Below are 20,366 nucleotides of genomic sequence, written 5' to 3' on the forward strand. Positions count from 1 at the left end.
AGGAAAAGTCTAGTGCGTGACGGAGACACTATGCTTTAATTCTCAGTCATGTGATCAATATATTCCAATCTACAATGCAATAAGACATGCTTTTATAAAGATGAGTTATGATAAAACATGAGCTGGCATTATATTGAGACTAGAATGATTTGTGATACAGATGTTTCCAACAACAGTGAGGTAGACCATGCAGCACGTGGTTTTCCTCACACCAAAGGGAATTGAAAGAATCAACGTACTTGCATAAGACTTTTAAAAAGTATCACATAAAGTACATGTACATTTGTTAATGTACGGTGGTATGTTATTATATGATATATGATTCTGGGAAAAGAATATATGAGACAATATAATAGAGTACGTTTCAACATATATGTGATAGTACTGATGTTTGCTTGTGTAGCGATATTTACCGTAAATACCCGGATCAACAAATGTATTTTGTTACTTTTTTTTATCGATCGCATTAACCTTTATTTAAAAAAAAAAAAAGGTTTGTACTATTTCAATTTTGAAATATTTACCAAAACCACTATCAAAAGATGTTCATTTGATATCAAAACGATATGCTTTCTTCTGTGTTTACGATTAATCAGACAGCAAAACTATTGTCCTATTGTTTTGGGAAAGCACATGTTCACAAATGTCAGTTTCGTATGCTGTAAGCAACTCGGATTGTCTTCATTACAAGACTGTGTGGCATTTTGGAATCAACTGTGCCACAGACATTACCGAACAAATACAGGGTCTGATTCACTAGAGTATATGATCATGAGATAAACCACGGTTAATTATATGTTTCGCTATTGTAAATCTTGCGGGTTCCGCCGAGAGTCGTCAACTCCATTGAATATATTGGCGTCGGAACCCGTATGTGGGAGTTTCGCAGCAATACGTTACTGCGAACCAAGATCAACGAGCTGTTTCTGTTTTTTTTCATTTGAATTTCATTTACATCAAACGTATTAAACAATAAAAAGAAAGAAACCCTTGTACAACAGTTGTTACTTATTCTGGCCTCACAAGATAGAAAACATGGTAGAAATTTAAAATATTTGTAGAGAAAAGTACATTTGATAAGCCCGAAAGCTTGGAAAAGAGTGACTTTGAAGTTTCTTAACATTTGATAATGTTTTAAGTTCAAGTAAAGTCATGTAGTTAATCAGGAAAAGTATATGCACGGCAAAATATGATGTAAAATATGCTTGTATTATAGTCTGCTTAAGATTCCAGATTCTACATTAACATTTATATCGCGACAAAGCATTGTACACCTTTAACCTTTACTAAGTAGCTTTGTTTTGACTTTAGGCTTTATTCTTTTCAAATAAATATCACTAAAAGACATATTATACTACCGAAAATCCTCCATTGATAAAAACCTTGACACATAATTCATTTCTTGAAAATCTTAATTTCCTTCCTGTTAGTTGATTTTGAGATAAGTCTTCATCTTTTCATAATCATTGTTATTAATGAAGGTTAACATTGATGTAGTTGTCTGAAGGGTGTTGGCACGGATATCTTAGCGAATGCTTATCTTATATATAAAAAGTTCTTGCAGAGTTACCTTGTATTTAGTAAACTAAGTCTAACTAACACCTGTATGGATGACAGTTCCAAAGTGTGGAACTGTTTTAGAAAGGAACTACATGCTGCAGTAATTAAAGGTAGCATACATCCTTAAGTATGGTGTTGTTAGGGTTAGGGTTAGGGTTAAGTGTTTCCGTGATAAAGAATTGATTAAGAATATATGTAGACATAGCCCTTTATATATATATTTAAAAAAAAGAAGTTTTACTTTGGATTGATAAAAAAACATGTCGCAGACACGCTCATTGCATGTGCTTTGACATGGCAAATCGCCATGATAAGATGGACAAGATGAACAAAATCGTTAAAGATTAAAAGCGTAAATGTCAATATAAAGCTAGGCTTGTCCAGCCATTGTGTTTTATGACCACCAGGGATTCCAGCTTTATTTATATGGACCTGGCGAAAGGTTACATTACAGGACAAATCGAGACATTTACCATCCACAGACTGTGTTCTGATGGCGCTGTCGCCTAATATAGAGAACATACTGCGGTTATTCTGGGGAGTCCAGTCAATAAAGACGAAGTGTCGGGCATTACCTAAAGATTCTTCGTTTAGAATGGTTTATATAGAAAGACACGAACATCAGATGAAGCACTAATTGTTATTTGTATATGTGATTCGTGAGATATATAAGGCAATACACCACAATAGCCGTCAATGGAAAAACTTCAGAAATTATATTTCTGTACCATAAGGTTTGATTTTACATACATGCTTGAGAAAGGGAAACTATTGATAAGAAAGTGTATATACCACAACCTGAATATCTGTTTTGTTTTTCTTATTCAAAAGTACACATTACTCATTAGTCTGGAAGTCTCCTTACAGTTTACAGTTTAGTGTATGTGGTACATTTCTAATAGTCCATGTGTTATATACCTATGCTTGATACTTTGAAATATAACCCTCAAATTAATTTATTTAATATTTTTTATTATTATAATCCATCAAATGCTTATGTAAAATATTCGTAACTAAGAAAACAGCAATAATTTACACAATACCAACGAAATGGTACGTACTGTTTTATTTACATGTGCACAGCGAAAACAAACCAAGTGTACATTTACTAGTTGATGATATCATATTCATGTCTGATATTCTGTTTATGACAGGGAACTATGGTGCTCGTGGACTTGCGGAGTTTCACAACCTGGCAAGAAATAGCAGTGTATGTATCGCCAACACTGAAAGCGCTCCCTCACGAAAGGATCCGCATGTATTTGACGCACTGATCCGGCGCATGCTCGTTACAAAAAACGCCAGGGTTATTGTTTGCTTCTGTGAGGGCGCCACTGTCACATCCCTGTATAACGCGACCAGAAGGGTGAAGGGCGCGCAAGGTCATTTCCTAATTCTAGGAAGGTAAACGATTATGAGTTTGCTTCATGTATACTGTAGCCATTGTGTATACCTATATATATCAACCATTCGTCAATGTTCGCAATTGATAAAATGATAAGTATATACCAAATCATTTAGTCTTTTTTATAAAAAAAGTCAGCAATGTAGAAAATACAGGTCAGGGGGCAGCGGTCATAAAGTAATTTCGCTACCATTTCCATTGCTGTCGTATGCTGTAGAAAAATATAAACACGTGTTTTTTTTTTTTTTTTTATATATATATCATATTAATATCTCATCATCAAATTTATTGATAAAGAATATCGCACACAAAGGAAATATTGATTGAACTTGATATTACTTCGTTAAAATTAAGAAACTCGTACATATAGGAGAAATACCCATTATAAAGTTACGTAATGTTATACTGTGTGTAGTCCTTTTCGATTTACTGCTGGATTTAGTTTGGTTAAATTTGTACCTGCCGTTTTATGTCATACGTTTTTGTGGAGAAATCTGCGTCATCTTAATGTCCACACGATCCTGCGCTCAGCAGACTTAAAAAGGTAAAATGTAGACGTTCTAAAATGTTCTGAACCCTGTAAGAAGATAATTATCGTAAATTGGAAATGTGATGTTAGCTGTATTTATATATTAATAGTTTTCCATTGTTAGAGGATATATTCCCGAAGTTGTATTTACTGGGACTTGAAAGTATGTTTGAATTTTATTTTTTGGATAAGTTTATAGAACACAGATAGGACAACGTACTTTTGTGGAATCACACTTTTCGCTTAATTAGAAAAATGCAAATATTTGATGTAATATCTCATTTGCAGTGTTTGTAAGGCAAAGCATCAATGTATTTTCCAGGATTCCATTAAAAAAATTGTGTGAAGATTTTATGATAGTCTCACATGTTTTATTTAAATGCACTTTAAACGAGTAAAATATTGTAATGTAATTCCGTTCCACTATTATTAGATTAAATTAACCTTTCCGTTTGTTGTCAGTGACGGATGGGCAGACAGACCGGATGTTGTGGAATCCATAGAAGATGCCGCGGCTGGAGGCCTGTCAATGAAGCTCCATTCTCCTATCATCCCCGCATTTGATAAGAAATTCAAAGCTCTGAATCCGTTCCTAAATGACAGGAATCCGTGGTTCAAAGAATTTTGGCAGGAGAAGTTCAGCTGTACCATTCCAGGCGACGAAGACGCGAAAGCAGAATTCATTAACAAAACCTGTACAGGTAGATTTTTATCGTGTTCAATTATGATCAATTGATAAACAACATTTGTTGTTATTACCAGTAGGTTAATAGCCTCTATTTGACTGTCTTATACATATCTTACAAGTCAATGAATGCATATCACTAAAAACTAGAACATTTGTACACCTGGGATGTAACAGTTAAATGAAGGATGACGTCAATAGAAAGGTTTCCCTCCTCGTGTTCACTACTTTATAATGAGCTAAAAGTGCATTACTGCTTTCATATATTCTTGTAGTAATTATTGTATATATAATATGGTTCATACAATGCACTAAAAAAGATATAACATAGCACATTGATATAGTTTATTTCCAAGTGTTATGTTGTTCCAACACGTACAAAATATATAAATGCATTTAAATGAAATCATAATGTTATGGATACGGAGTAATTAAGGTTTAAGGTGTTATTATACAATTATAAGATCCGAACTCAACTTAAATTCATACAAAGTACAATAACAGATCTTGGGAGACACCGAAAGAAAGAGGAAAACATCATGAATATCCTACAAAAAGCGGGAAACGGACACAATGATCACATAGAGTATACTTAGAGTATGCGTTTCCTGAATTATTCTTTAGTATGAAATATCCGTCTTGATCTTTCCAATCAAATATGAGGAAATAAGTAGGTCACTATCAAAACAACATACAGTGAACAAGCCTTCCATCATAATAAACAAGTGATATCATGATAAGCGTTCATTACTTAAAATAAATACAGTTATATATATATACATGTATAACTTAAACTAAGCTAAACTTTCTTTGTTGTTTAGGGAGAGAGATACACCAGGACTTTGTTCAGGATTCCAAGCTAGGTTTTGTGGTAAATGCCATGTATACAATGGCTAAAGCACTCCACAACATGCACCAGGACATCTGTGGGGACTATCCCGGATTATGCCCGGAAATGATTCCCCTTGAGGGTCGCAAGTACAAGGAGTACCTTCTCAACGTTTCCATGGTTACATACAGTAATGACGACCTACACTTCGACAAAAATGGCGACCCGCCGGCGAGGTAGGCTTTGGTTGGATATAAAAATGGTTTTGATAAAAAAAAACCACTCGTGTCCATATAATCACAAATCCTTGATATCTGTTAAAATCATGACATTTTTTAAGTTCCTGTTTGATTAAGTGCATTGTGTATCTTTTAAATGGAATTAAAAGGTGTATATGTACACTAAAGCATTTATAAAGAGTTACCGTGCTTATCTTATATAGAGTGTATCGGAAGTAATTATCGTAATATCAGGCTGCACTGTTTCTCTATATAGCCCTGATGTCGATATTGTGCGACTCTTCTGTTTTTATTTTTCACGTGGTATGTATATCTTCCTTCGCAGGTACGACATCATGAACTTTCAGAAGTTTGGGGAGGGTGCAAACGTGACTTATGGTTACGTCAAAGTGGGTGAATGGAATACTGGGCACCTGGACATGAATGATTCCAAAATATATTGGCTTAATCGTTTGAGTGGGGAGGCACATACGATGTCCGTCTGTAGTCAGCCGTGCTCAATCGGAAACATAAAGGTAAAGTAAGGCAAAATGAAAGTAGGCGTGTGATATGTATTCTAAATTGCATATTAAAGCAATGTTGTCAAGGATACAAGACGGTTACAAAAACAGTGTTTAAATATTTTTCTCTTAACTGAATTTAAACTTATTTGTTTTAAAAACAAATAATCTAAGAGCAATGAAAGTACCTCTGCTACATTTTCCCCTCCGGTTTGATATGACTCCATACTCCTTTAACGTCGATTCTATTATAAACAATAATTTAAATATATCTGCTTAAGGTAATGAGCATATAGATCCGGTCCGTACAAAAACTGGACGTTTTCTCAAATACTCCTCATCTTACCAGGTCCGAACATTATTTGTAGGTCGGGACCAGATAGTGAAATGTTAAATGCATGTCTTTTACAATACAGATACTAAAGATCTTCGTCAAGTCGTTAAAAATACAATTCAAAAACATTTTTCTCATAGTTTATTCACAAAACACATGAAAACTTTATTTCCATTTCAAGTATTTCAAGATTTATGTGATGAAACCAATTACTTATGTAAATAATAATACTGTGCTATTTTGGAGTAGGTTGAAAAACTTTTGCCAAATAATAACTTTTTGTTACATAATTAAGCCCATTTGAAAACTAATAGAAAATAGTATTAGTTTTTAAAAACATATGCCCGTTCTGATGATATTAAAGCCAAATCATTCGAGGTGTAGTTGTGTGATAAATAGCTAAATAATTAAATTTCGTATTAGCCAAATTCATTAGTTTCTCGTTAACCCGCTAGTACCATTTGGTTATTTTTCCTTCCCATGGTTCAAATAGCCGTATATCTGCTAAAGTTAAAAACAATCTGTCATCAGTAAATTCTTTCACCCGCCTATTACCTTAAATTGAAACGATTGCATTGAATAAATATAGCATTTATTGTCACTGCTGCCCTTTAACGAAACAATTCAATTTTATTTATTCAAATGTCAATAGCAAGCCTTCACTAACTTTCCTAAATCGTCTAGGGATATGGTAGCGATTGCACTTTGTAACCTACTCAATTAGGCGTTGTCATCTTCCTCATTTTGGTAATATTAAATAACGGTCCAGTTTGTTACACTTTACACCCACATCAACTGACATTAACCGAATTAAACGGAAAAGAATACAGTATGACTCATGATGTCTGTCTACTTATGACACATGACAAAACATTGTGTTTAGTGAACAATGTTGATATATAAAAGTTTTCAATTTTTTCAATCCTTTTTAAAATGGTTCAGAACTGAGCAGGAGCAATTGTGAAAATTATCATCGGCCAATCTGTTTATTTTATATTGTCTAGTGGCCAAAATTCTAAAAGCGTCAACATCTAGCGAAATGCTTTGTATTTTGATGTTGCTTCTTGGTTTGCGTGAACGTCGAATGATCTCAAATAGTAATAAAAATAATAATAATAATAATAAAATAGAATACTGGAAATGTGTATTTACAGTACTCATGTTCTCCCTTTTCGTGACGTGGTAATTTGAAAATAATGGCTTCGTGCTTCCCTATTAAATCCTCGAAACTACTTTTGACTAGAACCTGCTTATCCACTTTCCTTTATAGAACATAGAGGGAAACACTCGGTGTTGCTGGACGTGCATTCCCTGCGAGGAAAATGAGTTTATGATGGATGAAGAGACGTGTAAATCGTGCAGCAAGGGATGGTGGCCTAACGAGGACCTGACAGGTAACAACCAACCCTGGCCGCCAATAATTCACTAGGTTTTGCTAGGTTTGTTCTGTTTACCGTCCTATTATAGCTAAGGTCAGTCAAGGACGTGATTAAAGCTTTTATGTACATATCGATAGATTTTTGTTTTTTACGAGATGAATCAAAAGAGAGTAGAAAAATGCCTCATGGCAATAACTATGTATCTGCTGTGGTTGTTTTCGATTTTTTTTTCAAACCTACATGAAAATATTTCTACAAACAAAAACACGAATACGAATATCTGCGAGATTTTACAGGCACTACTTGTGCTCTTCAATTTTTTCACCTCTCGATTACTTCGTTACTTATATGGCAGCAAATCGAAACTGGAACATTGCCATTCCATCAGATGGCATTTTAATCAAACATGAACCTAAGACACACACATTGGACTCCGCCTTTAAAATTTAGTAATAAATGCAGCATAAAAAACATGAATTACACAGCACCATATACCTGTTTCAGGACTCATCGGGGTACTAGGGGCCAAACGTTGGATATTTACATTTATCTTAACTGCTGTACACACAGAAGGAGAGGTACTTCAAACCCCTATATTTATCAATACCAAAAACTGGAGGAGTTCTGGTTGACAGAAGCATGTGTCGGGTAAAGCTAGCTAGGATTATGATACCACGAACAATTTTATTTCGTTGTCAACCATATTTATGTCAAGGCCTGCCGCCTAACTAATATGAATGCCACTGAAAGTGGTTCCTCCCGTTATATTATTCGTTCTAATGTCCCGGCGTTTACAGATAGACCACACTGATGGACTGTTAACGGTGGGACAAATTCCTAATGAAAGCAAATGACCCCCAGTGTGCTTCAGCAATGACAATGCATCTTATATTTCCGGCTAGCCCTTTGAGAATACTTGAAATTGATTAAAAGATACTTAATATCGATAATTCAATTTTCGTCAGCACATTTCATACCTATAATTCAATTTTCGGCTTCACATTTTCTAGCAAATCATAAACAGGGGAGTTATGTGGAGCAATTTTAGCGATCGGGAGAAATTCTAGGATATAGCCCCTGGGAGTTTCAAGATTTTGTAGGCTCAAGGTGATAAACACATCACCTACGGTAAGGATTTCAATTGGACAACCGCCAATCTAGAGAAAAACAGTTAGTTTATGATGAAGCAGGTAGTGTTTTGTGTCTATAGGCTGATCTACCACGCGTTAGAGTTGGTAGACATATAATCACTAATAACAATTTAGTAAACATTTATAGTCATTGTCTTTTCAACTCAATGTCTTGTCTCATCCACTTAGCTGAAAATGGCAACATCTACATGAAATATTGAACCACTATCAAATTTAATGTTTCCCCTGTATGATTAGTAGATCTTAATTGATAAATTTATGCATTAAATGTGGTTTTTGGTAAATCGGGAGTATATTGGGTTTCTAGTAGGAATAAACTAAATTGTTAAATCTACTTAATGCCTAACACTAGATGCCGTTTTGCAATAACAAAAATAGACTTTGGTATAGGAGGAAAGTAAAGGACCTCATTCACAACTTCAATATTCAAAAGAGGATGATTTGTTAGATTTTATTTTTGTTAGAGGCAAGGCGTTATTGTTAATCTATGTATTTATAGAAGTGATATAATGTATAGTCGGTTTTTATTGGACGGGGAGTAAAATTAATTTAAGGCAATAAGGTTTTCTAATACAAGCATACTCTCCTATAATGTCTGAATTAAAAAACAAAATGAAATTGTGTACGTTTTAAGTTATGACTGCCTTGTATTTGTTGATAAATAGAAGTAAAATCCAGCGTTCATATTGACGGATGCAAGATACAATCACCCACGGACCAAAATAAAATGAAGTACGTAGTCATTTTTGAGGTTTTTAAATTAATATGGTCTTTTTATTCACTAAACTGAAAAACTTAATCCAATAGACTTATATTTTCCATAACTCATTTTTGAATCATAAAAGTCTGCGATATTTCTCAGGTTTACATGGAAACTGAAATCGTTTGCGAGATTTCATTCTATAACTGGAAATCTGAAATAGTATACGATATTTCTCAGTAGCACTGTAAATATGAAAACAACTATGATATTTTCAATAATCAATGTAAATATGAAACGCTGTGCGAGTTTCCTCCGCACACTTTCAATTATTGAAGTAGAGCGAATATTTCTATTAGCGAAGTTTTAAATCTGCGATATTAACCGTATCAGAAACATGTGCCTATATAAAAGGTACTTTAATAACTGTTTGTTAAGTATTCGACTTTAAACATAAATCCTTGCAAATGCACGTCTTTTTAAAAAGAAAATATAAATGCTTGTATACGTTTGCAAACAAACACCACAATGATGCATTGTATATAAAGATTTCTCCCCTTTTGTCGGTGTGACAATTAACACTTACTACTGAACAAACTTACCATTACCAAACCGTGTTGAATTTGCCTCTTCTGTAAGAAAACATAAACAAAGGAAGGATTTAGCTGGAGACTTTTGAAACAGTACAAGGTGTTGTGGAAGGGTATGAAGCTGATGCTTCACTGACAACACTCGCCATAAAAATCTAGGTCAAATCCATGTAATGTCATGTCCTCATAGCGAGAACCGGGGCTGGGTTTGGTTTAATTTTGTTTAGCGTCCTATTAACAGATAAGGCCATTTAAGGACGTGTTTCAATGTGTGTAGTGTATGCGTGCTTGCGTGTGTGTATGCATGAGACAGGGTATGTTGAACCGGTGTATTGACAACGAAACAACAAAATATTCTTAAGAGCATAAACCTCCACCTTTATATCACACACAAAAATGCATATTTCCCATTATAATGGCGAACATGAAATGTGTTCGTAGTCTAGTCAACCTGCGTTTTAGGAAACCCTGTGTTGGAAGTTTGTCTGTCGAAAGTTGACATTCTAAAATGGAAATTGCGAAAGGAAACGATTGCAAACTGGTTTTGCTGAACAGAAGCTAGCTTAAAGCTTTCTTGTAGAACTTGTACCTCATGTTATAATCTTATTGATTATAATAATAATCATATTTTGAATTAATGCTATCAACCATAAAATATTGGAGACGCAACCAAGCTTATAAAATGCGGGGCCAACATGTTCCAATAGTCTGTAGACCCTCATCAATCCTTTTGTGGAGATGCTGGTGTTTATAATTAAGATGTATTACAGTGGGTTACATTTGGTGAAAAAATTATCCCAATCACCCTATATTAGACAGACTCAGCGAAAAAATAATAGTACATCATTATTAACAATTGTCTGTTTTGATGTTTAGTGTTGATGAATCGTGACACACCATGCGAGACTAATAAAGATCAATTTAACTCCTGAGATAAAAGAGTTCTCTGTTGACAAAATAGTAAAATCAGAAAACAAATGTGAGTACTTAAGAGATCAGATGTGTACTAAAAATTATGTGATCGGATCTCCGGAACGGACTTTTTGGAGATATCTCATTTTGAAAAACATGTGCATTATTACGCTTGCATAATTCTACGAGCAATTTAAGTTTAATTAATTCCGTTTGCTGGTCTTTATAGTAAATTACACTGAAAAATCAGGAAGCTTAATTCATGTTCGCCTGGCCACTTTCTTCCATCGTAAATGAAACTTCGCAAATAAAAAGGCTACTCGTTCGCCAAAGGACATCTCGAGTGATGTTCTCTGGATTGTTTGAACATGTGTGAGCATACCACTGTCATTAGTATATTGAAATGGAAGGTTGGTTCTAGATTACTCATTAACGCCGATAATTAAGATCACTCAAATAAGATGTCATAAATATTGAATAAAATTCTGAGAGTAGTTCTAATCTTGTCTGGCAAAAAAATCCCTCCAAATTGGATTCAATCTCATATTCGCATCAGATCACAACCAAAAGGCCATCATTAAGGTTTAAGAAACTAACTTTTTCTGAATTGTCATACATTCCATTATGTCAGCAAATATCATCGCAAGACATGTTGATAGGGTTAGAAAATGGCCGATTATGGCTTCCGATGTCACAGCTGTACCTGTATAGATGGCTTCCGATGTCACGGCTGTATCTGTATAGATGTATAGATTGCTTCCGATGTCACGGCTGTACCTGTATAGATGGCTTCCGATGTCACGGCTGTACCTGTATAGATTGCTTCCGATGTCACGGCTGAACCTGTATAGATGGCTTCCGGTGTCACGGCTGTATCTGTATAGATGGCTTCCGATGTCACGGCTGTACTTGTATAGATGGCTTCCGATGTCACGGCTGAACCTGTATAGATGGCTTCCGATGTCACGGCTGTACCTGTATAGATGGCTTCCGGTGTCACGGCTGAACCTGTATAGATGGCTTCCGATGTCACGGCTTTACCTGTATAGATGGCTTCCGATGTCACGGCTGAACCTGTATAGATGGCTTCCGGTGTCACGGCTGAACCTGTATAGATGGCTTCCGATGTCACGGCTGTACCTGTATAGCGTAGTCTAACACCTCTGTCAACATCGTTTTACAACAACATACACGTAACTAGTGAAATGTTTGTAAATATGTTTTCATTTTTAGGTCAGAAACTATGTCAACACGCTTGTTACATGATCTACTGAATAACCACCGTTTGTAATGATAAATTCATACCGAACTGTTTTCTTGTCTTTCCAGCCTGCAAGATGATAGAGACAGAATACCTGAGCTGGTTTGATACCGAGGCCGTTGTAGCAATATCCTTGGCATGTTTTGGGATCTTTGTAACACTTTGGATCACCGTCATATTCATCCGCCATCATAACACACCTGTAGTAAAGGCATCGACAAGAGAACTTAGTTACATAATTATGTTTGGGATAATCACAGCATTCTGTTGCAACTTCGTCCTTGTATCAAAACCCACCATCGTGTCCTGTTACTTCACCAGAATCCTGCCCGGGTTGTCTTTTTCATTGATTTATGGGGCTTTGGTGACTAAGACAAATAGAATCGCTCGGATTTTGGAAGGGACGAAAAAGATTATCACCAAAAAACCGCGGTTTATGAGTGCGTCCGCCCAAGTCATTATCACGTGTATCATTGTTGGAATAGAGTGTGCCATCATAACTGTTATGTTGATCATAGAGCCGGCTGATTCCAAACTCGACTACCCGACCAACAAACGGGTGCGACTCGTGTGCAACACCACAACTCTCGGCATCGTGGTCCCATTTGGGTTTGATCTTGTACTGATCCTGATGTGTACACTATATGCCGTGAAGACCCGTAACCTGCCAGAAAACTTTAATGAAGCGAAGTTCATAGGCTTTACCATGTATACAACCTGTGTGATATGGCTGGGATTTTTTGCCATCTATTTTGGCAGTGAAGCTCGAGTGCTTACTATGTCTGTTTCTATCAGCCTGAGCGCTTCAGTCTCACTAGTTTTGTTGTTCTTTCCGAAAATTTATGTAATCGTTTGGGCTCCTGAAAAGAATACTCGAAGCGCCTTCACCACTTCCAAAGACGTTCGATGTCATATAGGCTCCATCTCCTTCCATTCCGCGGAGAGTGTTGACATGATGAGGTAAGTCTAGTAAGGGTTCTCCTTCATCCGGGTTCTAGCGTTCGAATGGCTTTTCCACCGTCGTTGTAAAGTGTTTCATAGGTGGGTTCGGAAATGTTCGAGGGAAACGCTCACAAATCTCTTGCACTTTTTTCTGTCCAATAACTAAACATGAACTTTAAATGTCACCATGGACAAAGTCTTTGAATCACTACTGCGTTATCCTGGAACCCACTAATCAATGTTCATAAATATTCTCAATTATATTTTGTACTAGAAAAAGTATAAATAGTGTCGTGTATGACAGTTCTTGCCACATTGATGTATTTCCTGTGTTCAACTCAGAAATAGAATAGATGTAGATAAGATTTACATGACCTGGCTTTTTTTAGTGTATAATCACCATGAACAATTCTTAAGCATAAACCAAGTAGGATTATAGTAAAAATCTGTATTTATTTTTCTAGAGGGACGGGGGAAGAGGAGGTGGGGAATAACAAAATCACCAGCTAGTTTCGGAAAAACTTCATTGTACGTACTCCTCTATCCTGTAGTAATTGATTAGCTGGGTTATAAATAGCACTGTGTAGTGCTATGCGCTGTGCATGCATTTTGCACGTGTCAGATTTACCACACGCTATCGTTATAAATGCCTTAATCATTATTATTTAAGTATTTGTCTACCTTTAGATCGTATTTCTGAGCATGGTTTTTTTCCTTTTGCACATCAACAGGAGCTTTTTATTATTAAGAAGTGCTAAACCTTTTTAAAGCAAAAACCTATATAAATGTTACATAAACGAAATTTCAGTTTAAAACTATTATATATTAAAATGGCTAAAAAGCAAGGCACACAGTCCTTTTTACAATACGACCCCGATAATCTTCCATCTTTCGCATTTTCACAAGGAGACAATAGTCCTGCACATAATCAGGAAAGCTTTAATAAATTCCTCGCCAAATAGTGTCAGGCAGGGGGACCGTTGAAAGACGACCGTGACGTCAACTGGGAATAGCGCGTGTTGTTCTTGTGATGGGAGCCATACATCGTAGCGGACTGGGGACAGCTGAGGCCATATACAGGGATCAGCCGCCCCATCTCTCACTCGTAATGTAGACTCTTGTAATATCTACAGTTAATCATAACGAAACCGATCAGAGATGGATGATGGCTCCTTTGGGGCTTTGTACCATCTTGCAGGAAGGTTTTGGGGACAAATTGATGAAAACCTTGTGTAACAGGAAAATCGGCAGAAAAAGACAGATTTGATTTTGTGATTGTTTTAGATACAAACATAATTTTTAGATTATGGGATGAAATCTCCTTAAGGGGCGTCTGACATTTTGAAATATGTGACTTTTCTTGACAAAAATACATTTTTTATGTAATCGTCTTTTTGAAACAAATCGTGCGAATCTCAACGGTATGATGGTAACTGTAAGGATTACCATGAAATAAAAAGATACAAATTCGAGGGAAAAATAAGTCGATGACTGATGCGTTTCAAAACTGCCATGATAAACGACGTACCTATAACATGGGGGTTGGCACACTACAACTGTCCTTTGAGGCTCGTTATAAAAATCATCATTCGGAAATATGTTAAAATCCCACAATTGTCATGTTAGCGTCACTTTAATACAGAAATGTGTTATATTTCTAGCTAAAGCAAAACTCTAAAAGCTCCAAAATGAGTCATTCATCAGATAGCTTACTATTGTTCGTGTGTCATTACACTAAATATCATATTATTGAGATGATGGTGGGATCGATGGAATGTGTCGATTTACACCAACCAAGTACACCACGACGACGGATCAATGAAGAACTGTCAGAGTTTACCAACCAAGCTTACCCTTAAATGTAAACAACGATTAACGTCGATTTATTACGCCTCTCTCTATGGCCTTTGATATTGATTTTTAATTTACGCAGTGATAGTATCCTTAACTCGCCAATTAACGACTTGTTAGTCAGGACACCTCACCCAACCTGACAGATTGACGCCTTTGGATTGGTGATAATTCTGAGATATCTGGGAGTATCTTTTTCTCTAGTCTAGTCCTAATGGATTTCACTCGGAAACCGAATTAGTCCTGATGTATGTACAGCCTTTCGACATAATCAGTGAAAGCTAGGACCTTTCATCAATATAGGATAAACGAAGTCAGCGCCATCATTACTCATCTGGACGGTTTAGGGAAGAGAGTTCAGTTGACACTCCGAGCCCCACTCTCAATGTTAACGCAACTGACGGGAACCCCTTTCTTTATCCGTTTTCGGGAAATGTCTATTCAGTTTCACAAACTAGCTTACTTTTATTGTAATTTTGCCAACTTTCCCGTTAGATCAAAACTTGGATCCCACTTGATATATATACTAAGCCTCGTGATACGAATTCACGTGCTTCTTAATTCAGTTGTAAAGGCGATCGTTTTTTATACAAATTAAATTAAAGGTAACACAACGTCCATATCAACGTTAAGATGGATGGTCGTGTGAAAACTCAATATCATTAGACATTGTATGGCGTCCCAACTAGTAATGTCAAAAAACCTCATATGCCATATTGACGAACCACCATGTGTTGTCGTAATGGCAGTTTTATTTGTATGATTCATCACCAGTTGTAATTTTATAAACATAAAAACCAGTGTATTGTTTTGCTAGAATAAACAATAACAATGTTTGTAATCTCGGTTGGTGACCTTTATAACATTAGACCATCAGGATTTGTCGCGATGCCAGCGACCCCTGTTGGTGACCTTTGTAATGTTAGAAAGTCAGTAGCTGTCGCAACGTCAGTAACTCTTGTTTGAAACCTTTGTATTATAAGGAGGCACAGTAGCCTAGTGGTAGGACGCCGGGCTCGTGACCGAATGGTTGGCGGTTTGAGTCACGTCACGGCACTGTGTTGTATCTTTGAGTAAGAAACTATACTCCGCTTGTTCCAGTCTACTCTGTTGTAAATGAGTACGTGATTCGGCAGTGCTAGAAAATTGACTGCTAGCTGTGAGCGCCGGTATGGCAGCACCGGCTGAATGCTCCCCAGGGAGTTGAGGAAGATATTGCTGGTTCCAAGGCCCCATAACCACGGATAATAAGTTGTGAACCGCTTGAGACGACCTACGAACTAGGTTGTAATAAAGCGTTATGTAAGAACCTCGAAATATTATTATCATTATTATTATTGTGCTTTCGCCATACCAGGTATTTTGGGGGTCATGATTTCAAGGATTTTATTAGGATATATGACTAAATCTACTATTTAGGGGATAGTACGTTGTTTTGAGTGGCTATACTGGCGACTAGAACATGAAATTTGGGTTTGAACTCCTGACCGATAGGTCGAGTGTTTAAACCAAATTTCATGTTCTAATCGCCAGTATAGACACGAAAAGCAACGTACTATCCCCATTCTAACACACCTTAACAAATATACTACGCTAATATGTTTAGAAACATTGTATTTCCTTGTTCGAAAGTACTTTGTGAGCTGAACTGGCGACGTTTCATTCTGCAGCGGACTGACCAATCGGAAAGAAGCTTTCAAAAGTCGGTCATTTAGCCCCGCCCATACTGGCGAGAGCCCGATCTGTATGTTGACGAGCCGGAATATTTGGATTGTTCGTGAACGTCCGATTACCAAATTTTATACGACATATTCGGATTACTATTGAACAAGTTCATACATGTACATGTCAGTATGCATACCAATATGTGCTTATCGACAAAATCGGTGATTATTTGTATAGATTTGTGAAGAGTTTTGTGTAAATGCATACGACACATGTGAAATGTTTCATTTGATTTGGGATCTAAATAGGTTATATGCCTTCACACGGATGGAATGAACGTTTCAGTAATAAATGGAGGTAAGACCAATGAATGAGTACTTTTTACTTTTTAATTCATTCAACAAATACATTTCATCGGTCGTTTACTTTCTGTTCTGTTGCCTGCTAGCCTTATCAGCGGGATTTCGCTAAGAGGCGAGCTTGACGCCATATTGTTTCGGTTAGAAACGGGGCGTGGCTTAAGTGCGATGGCAGGAGCTTAACACGATTGATCATGATTCTATCGCAGATTAGAACATGGTCCGTATCCAATCAAAACACGCGTTGCAAACGAATCGTGTTAGAATGTTTGGTGATCCTAGCTATGTCTATAATTAGCGGGTAGTTCGGACACCAAATATATCCTTTTTGGGTAAACAAAAGTAACAAAAGTGCGATACCGATGCAATCACTGAACCAGGCTTGGAGAGATAGACACACAAATGACCGGCTTCGAATCGTAACGGGAATAATATTCCAAGAAATGTTATGGTGATGAGAACGTCTTTACTTCCAAAATAATACCTATTGTGGCACTCGCTCTCTCGCAACGCGATATCGCAAGTAATATACGTCCCCGTCTACGAGGAAATGGCCACACGATCGCCCACCGTATATAGTATCTCAATCAATGTGTGACGTCATACGGTCCTTGATCTAGCGATGCCCCGATACGACTGCACGTAGCGGCGAACATGTCCGTCCCCCGTGGTTAGCCCATATAAATGTAATTCTTGATTCCATTATGGGATCTGCCACCAAACAAAATAGCGTTCGATTCTACCGTATTCCTCAGTGTCCTGTGGGACCATTCATCATAGAAAATTGGTGTAACTTTCTTAAGCAAATGTATTTCCGGAACCGTCATGACCCAGGGGACGTAACTCTGTCCGAAGTGTAGGTCTGAATTTTAAGCATTACTGTGAAGTATCCCGCTCTTTGTTATGTTAGCGTCTGGTCACATTCTAATATGCTTTAAATGATGTATCAGCAGAAAAGTATCACCATCTTTTCAGTGAATAAACATATCGTTACCCTTTTACAGGAGGAATGTGCATGCAGTTTAAAAGTTCGAACTCACAAATTTAATTTGATTGCCTTAAATAGGAGAGTGGGCATGATTTGAAGTGTTACAGACAATCAAAGGAGTGTAATAAATGTGCAACTTCTGCTGTTTTACAGCTATATATATATAAATATCCACACAAATGCTCTATCGCTAGTCGTCTGGTCTAACAAAGGGGGCGCGGTGTCCAAGTGGTTAAGGCGTCTACCATTCTGCTACCACTAGCCCTCCACTGGGTCGCGGGTTCGAGGCCTACATGGGGAAATAGCCAGGTACTCGCCGTAGGTCGATGGTTTTTCTCCGGGAACTCCTGCTGTCCTCTGCCACCGAAACCTGGCCTACCTTAAATGACCATATCTGTTAATAGGACGTAAAACACAAACAAACCCGACCAAACTAACATTGAGTTGAAACGGTTTAAACTAATTCCAGAGATAACATTTATTACCAAGTTTTACGACCTTTCCATTTAGTGACAGTCCCATAGAAGAGCTGTCCTTGAAAACAATTTTATTTTCTATATTTTTTATTTTGTTCTGACAGGCGCTAACGGAATAACTCAGCGATTTACAGTTGCTTAGGAACGAGATTTAACGTGAACTTTTAATGAGATTTTGAAGCACGCGACATGAAATGAGAGCAATGAAATGAAAAATAAATACTTCATGAACGATTTATTTGATATACATGCATTTATTAATATTGGAAATTCGTGTTTGTTAGATTTGTCCTAAAACGAAAACTCGCAAAATAATTTTAGCCAACCTACTATAATAACTCACGGAATTGGTACGTCCTTTGCGCTTTAGCGTGAACAGTGTGTGTAAAGTCTGATAGCTCCAGCTACACGTATATGTTCCCGAGATGCATCGTTCACCATCAAATAAACCGGATGCTGCATTGATTTATAAAGCAGCATATAAAAAATCCGGATACCATTGTCGTTTTGCACATTACACTGCTAGCGGCAGGCACGTCTTGCACATGCTTACTAGCTTGACCTTTCGATTTTTAGAAATAACATTTTAGATTTGTAAAGATATAACATAAAATTATTATATTTATTGTTTTTTTGTCGATGAAAAATTATTATTTTATTTTTGTGTTTTAAATAATGATTTTTCTTATATATTCTATTGGTCTAATAAAAATAAAAAATAAATCTGAATGATGACAAAAAGCTGACAACACTTATAGAAAACTGTACCACATATGTTTATAAATATAGCGTCTCGTGTCATAATATTGTGGAGTACTACAGTTATGGAAACTGTAATCTGTAATGGTGCTTACAAAATAACAATAAAAACCGTTCACTAGATGTCTAGATCTGATGGCAATCAAAGATGAATGGCATATCATTACATAGCAAAATGCTTGGATGTTATGAGCTATGAAATTAAATTTGACATTTCGAAAAAAATCATTTTGAGATTGTCGTCTAGCAATACTATAATTCAATCTTTGGAAAAACGATAAGTGTGGCGACAGGAAACCGGCAGTGTGGGATTTGAGAAAGGGAAGCGGGAACGTAACAATTACCATAGCTTCATTTAACGGTTAGCGCGAAAGGATATTAGTAAGGGTGCACAGTGTCCCACTGACTGAATTCTGAAGTATGGTAACGTGGTTTTGTCAAGAGCGTTATTATGTCGTAAGCAAAACTCTCCGATTTCAGTTTTTGAATACCAGAACTGACTTAAATAAAATCGATTTCTACCATAATACATTGGCATTGAAAATGTCTAAGAATACGTATTCTGAAAGGCCAAGGTAGAACTCTTGACATTTTTGTATAATTATACACGTATAGGTGTTGTCGAATACGGGTATGATATACAAGTGTAATTGTCTCCTTACAGATAAGAGCAATAAGCTTTGCTAAACTTAAATTTACAAAACAAAAAACGTTCAACAAACAATATCAGGAAGACACTCTTTCGTTTAACTCATGCGTGGAGGTACGTACAAATTAATGAGAAAATGTGTGTTAAAGGTAAAATTGAACTTCATTTCCAACTGTTAAAGTTCAGTATTTAGTTCAAGACTAAAAAGGAAAACTATATTTAAACAGAGGAGCGCCATAAATATATGTAGGATGATAGTACAACAGTGAACGTTTTTGTTCAGCTCTTACGTATCAAATGATGTCCAAGAGAGCTCTTGTAACACGTGAAACACCTTCATCTCACTCAAGACGAGAAAAGTCATCGAATGACTATTGTTCATCTTTAGCTCTGTATTCATACACTCCATTACGAGCATACATACTCGGACAGACAGACATACAGGCAAACAGACCATGTCTACCACGCTCAATGAAGATCGTACGTACAGAAACAAAGAGGCAGACAGACAGATGAACCAAAAAAACACTGTATATGCATACACGTTTTAAATTTAGCAATTCCTTGAAGATCGTACGTACATAGACAGACAGACAGACAGAT

General features: G+C 36.5%; 1 protein-coding gene across 1 annotated transcript in view; it reads left to right on the top strand.

The window, feature by feature from the left end:
- LOC110452574 (metabotropic glutamate receptor 1-like) overlaps positions 1–20,366 on the top strand; it is a 113,300-nt gene that overhangs the window by 80,538 nt on the left and 12,396 nt on the right. The window contains exons 2-7 of the mRNA XM_021501184.1: positions 2,715–2,964; positions 3,957–4,195; positions 5,001–5,244; positions 5,573–5,762; positions 7,352–7,475; positions 12,143–13,034. Of these exons, the coding sequence (XP_021356859.1) occupies positions 2,715–2,964; positions 3,957–4,195; positions 5,001–5,244; positions 5,573–5,762; positions 7,352–7,475; positions 12,143–13,034 (1,939 nt within the window). The remainder of the gene's footprint in view (positions 1–2,714; positions 2,965–3,956; positions 4,196–5,000; positions 5,245–5,572; positions 5,763–7,351; positions 7,476–12,142; positions 13,035–20,366) is intronic.

Source organism: Mizuhopecten yessoensis, unplaced genomic scaffold, assembly GCF_002113885.1.
Source record: "Mizuhopecten yessoensis strain PY_sf001 unplaced genomic scaffold, ASM211388v2 scaffold6727, whole genome shotgun sequence".
Lineage (NCBI taxonomy): Eukaryota > Metazoa > Mollusca > Bivalvia > Pectinida > Pectinidae > Mizuhopecten > Mizuhopecten yessoensis.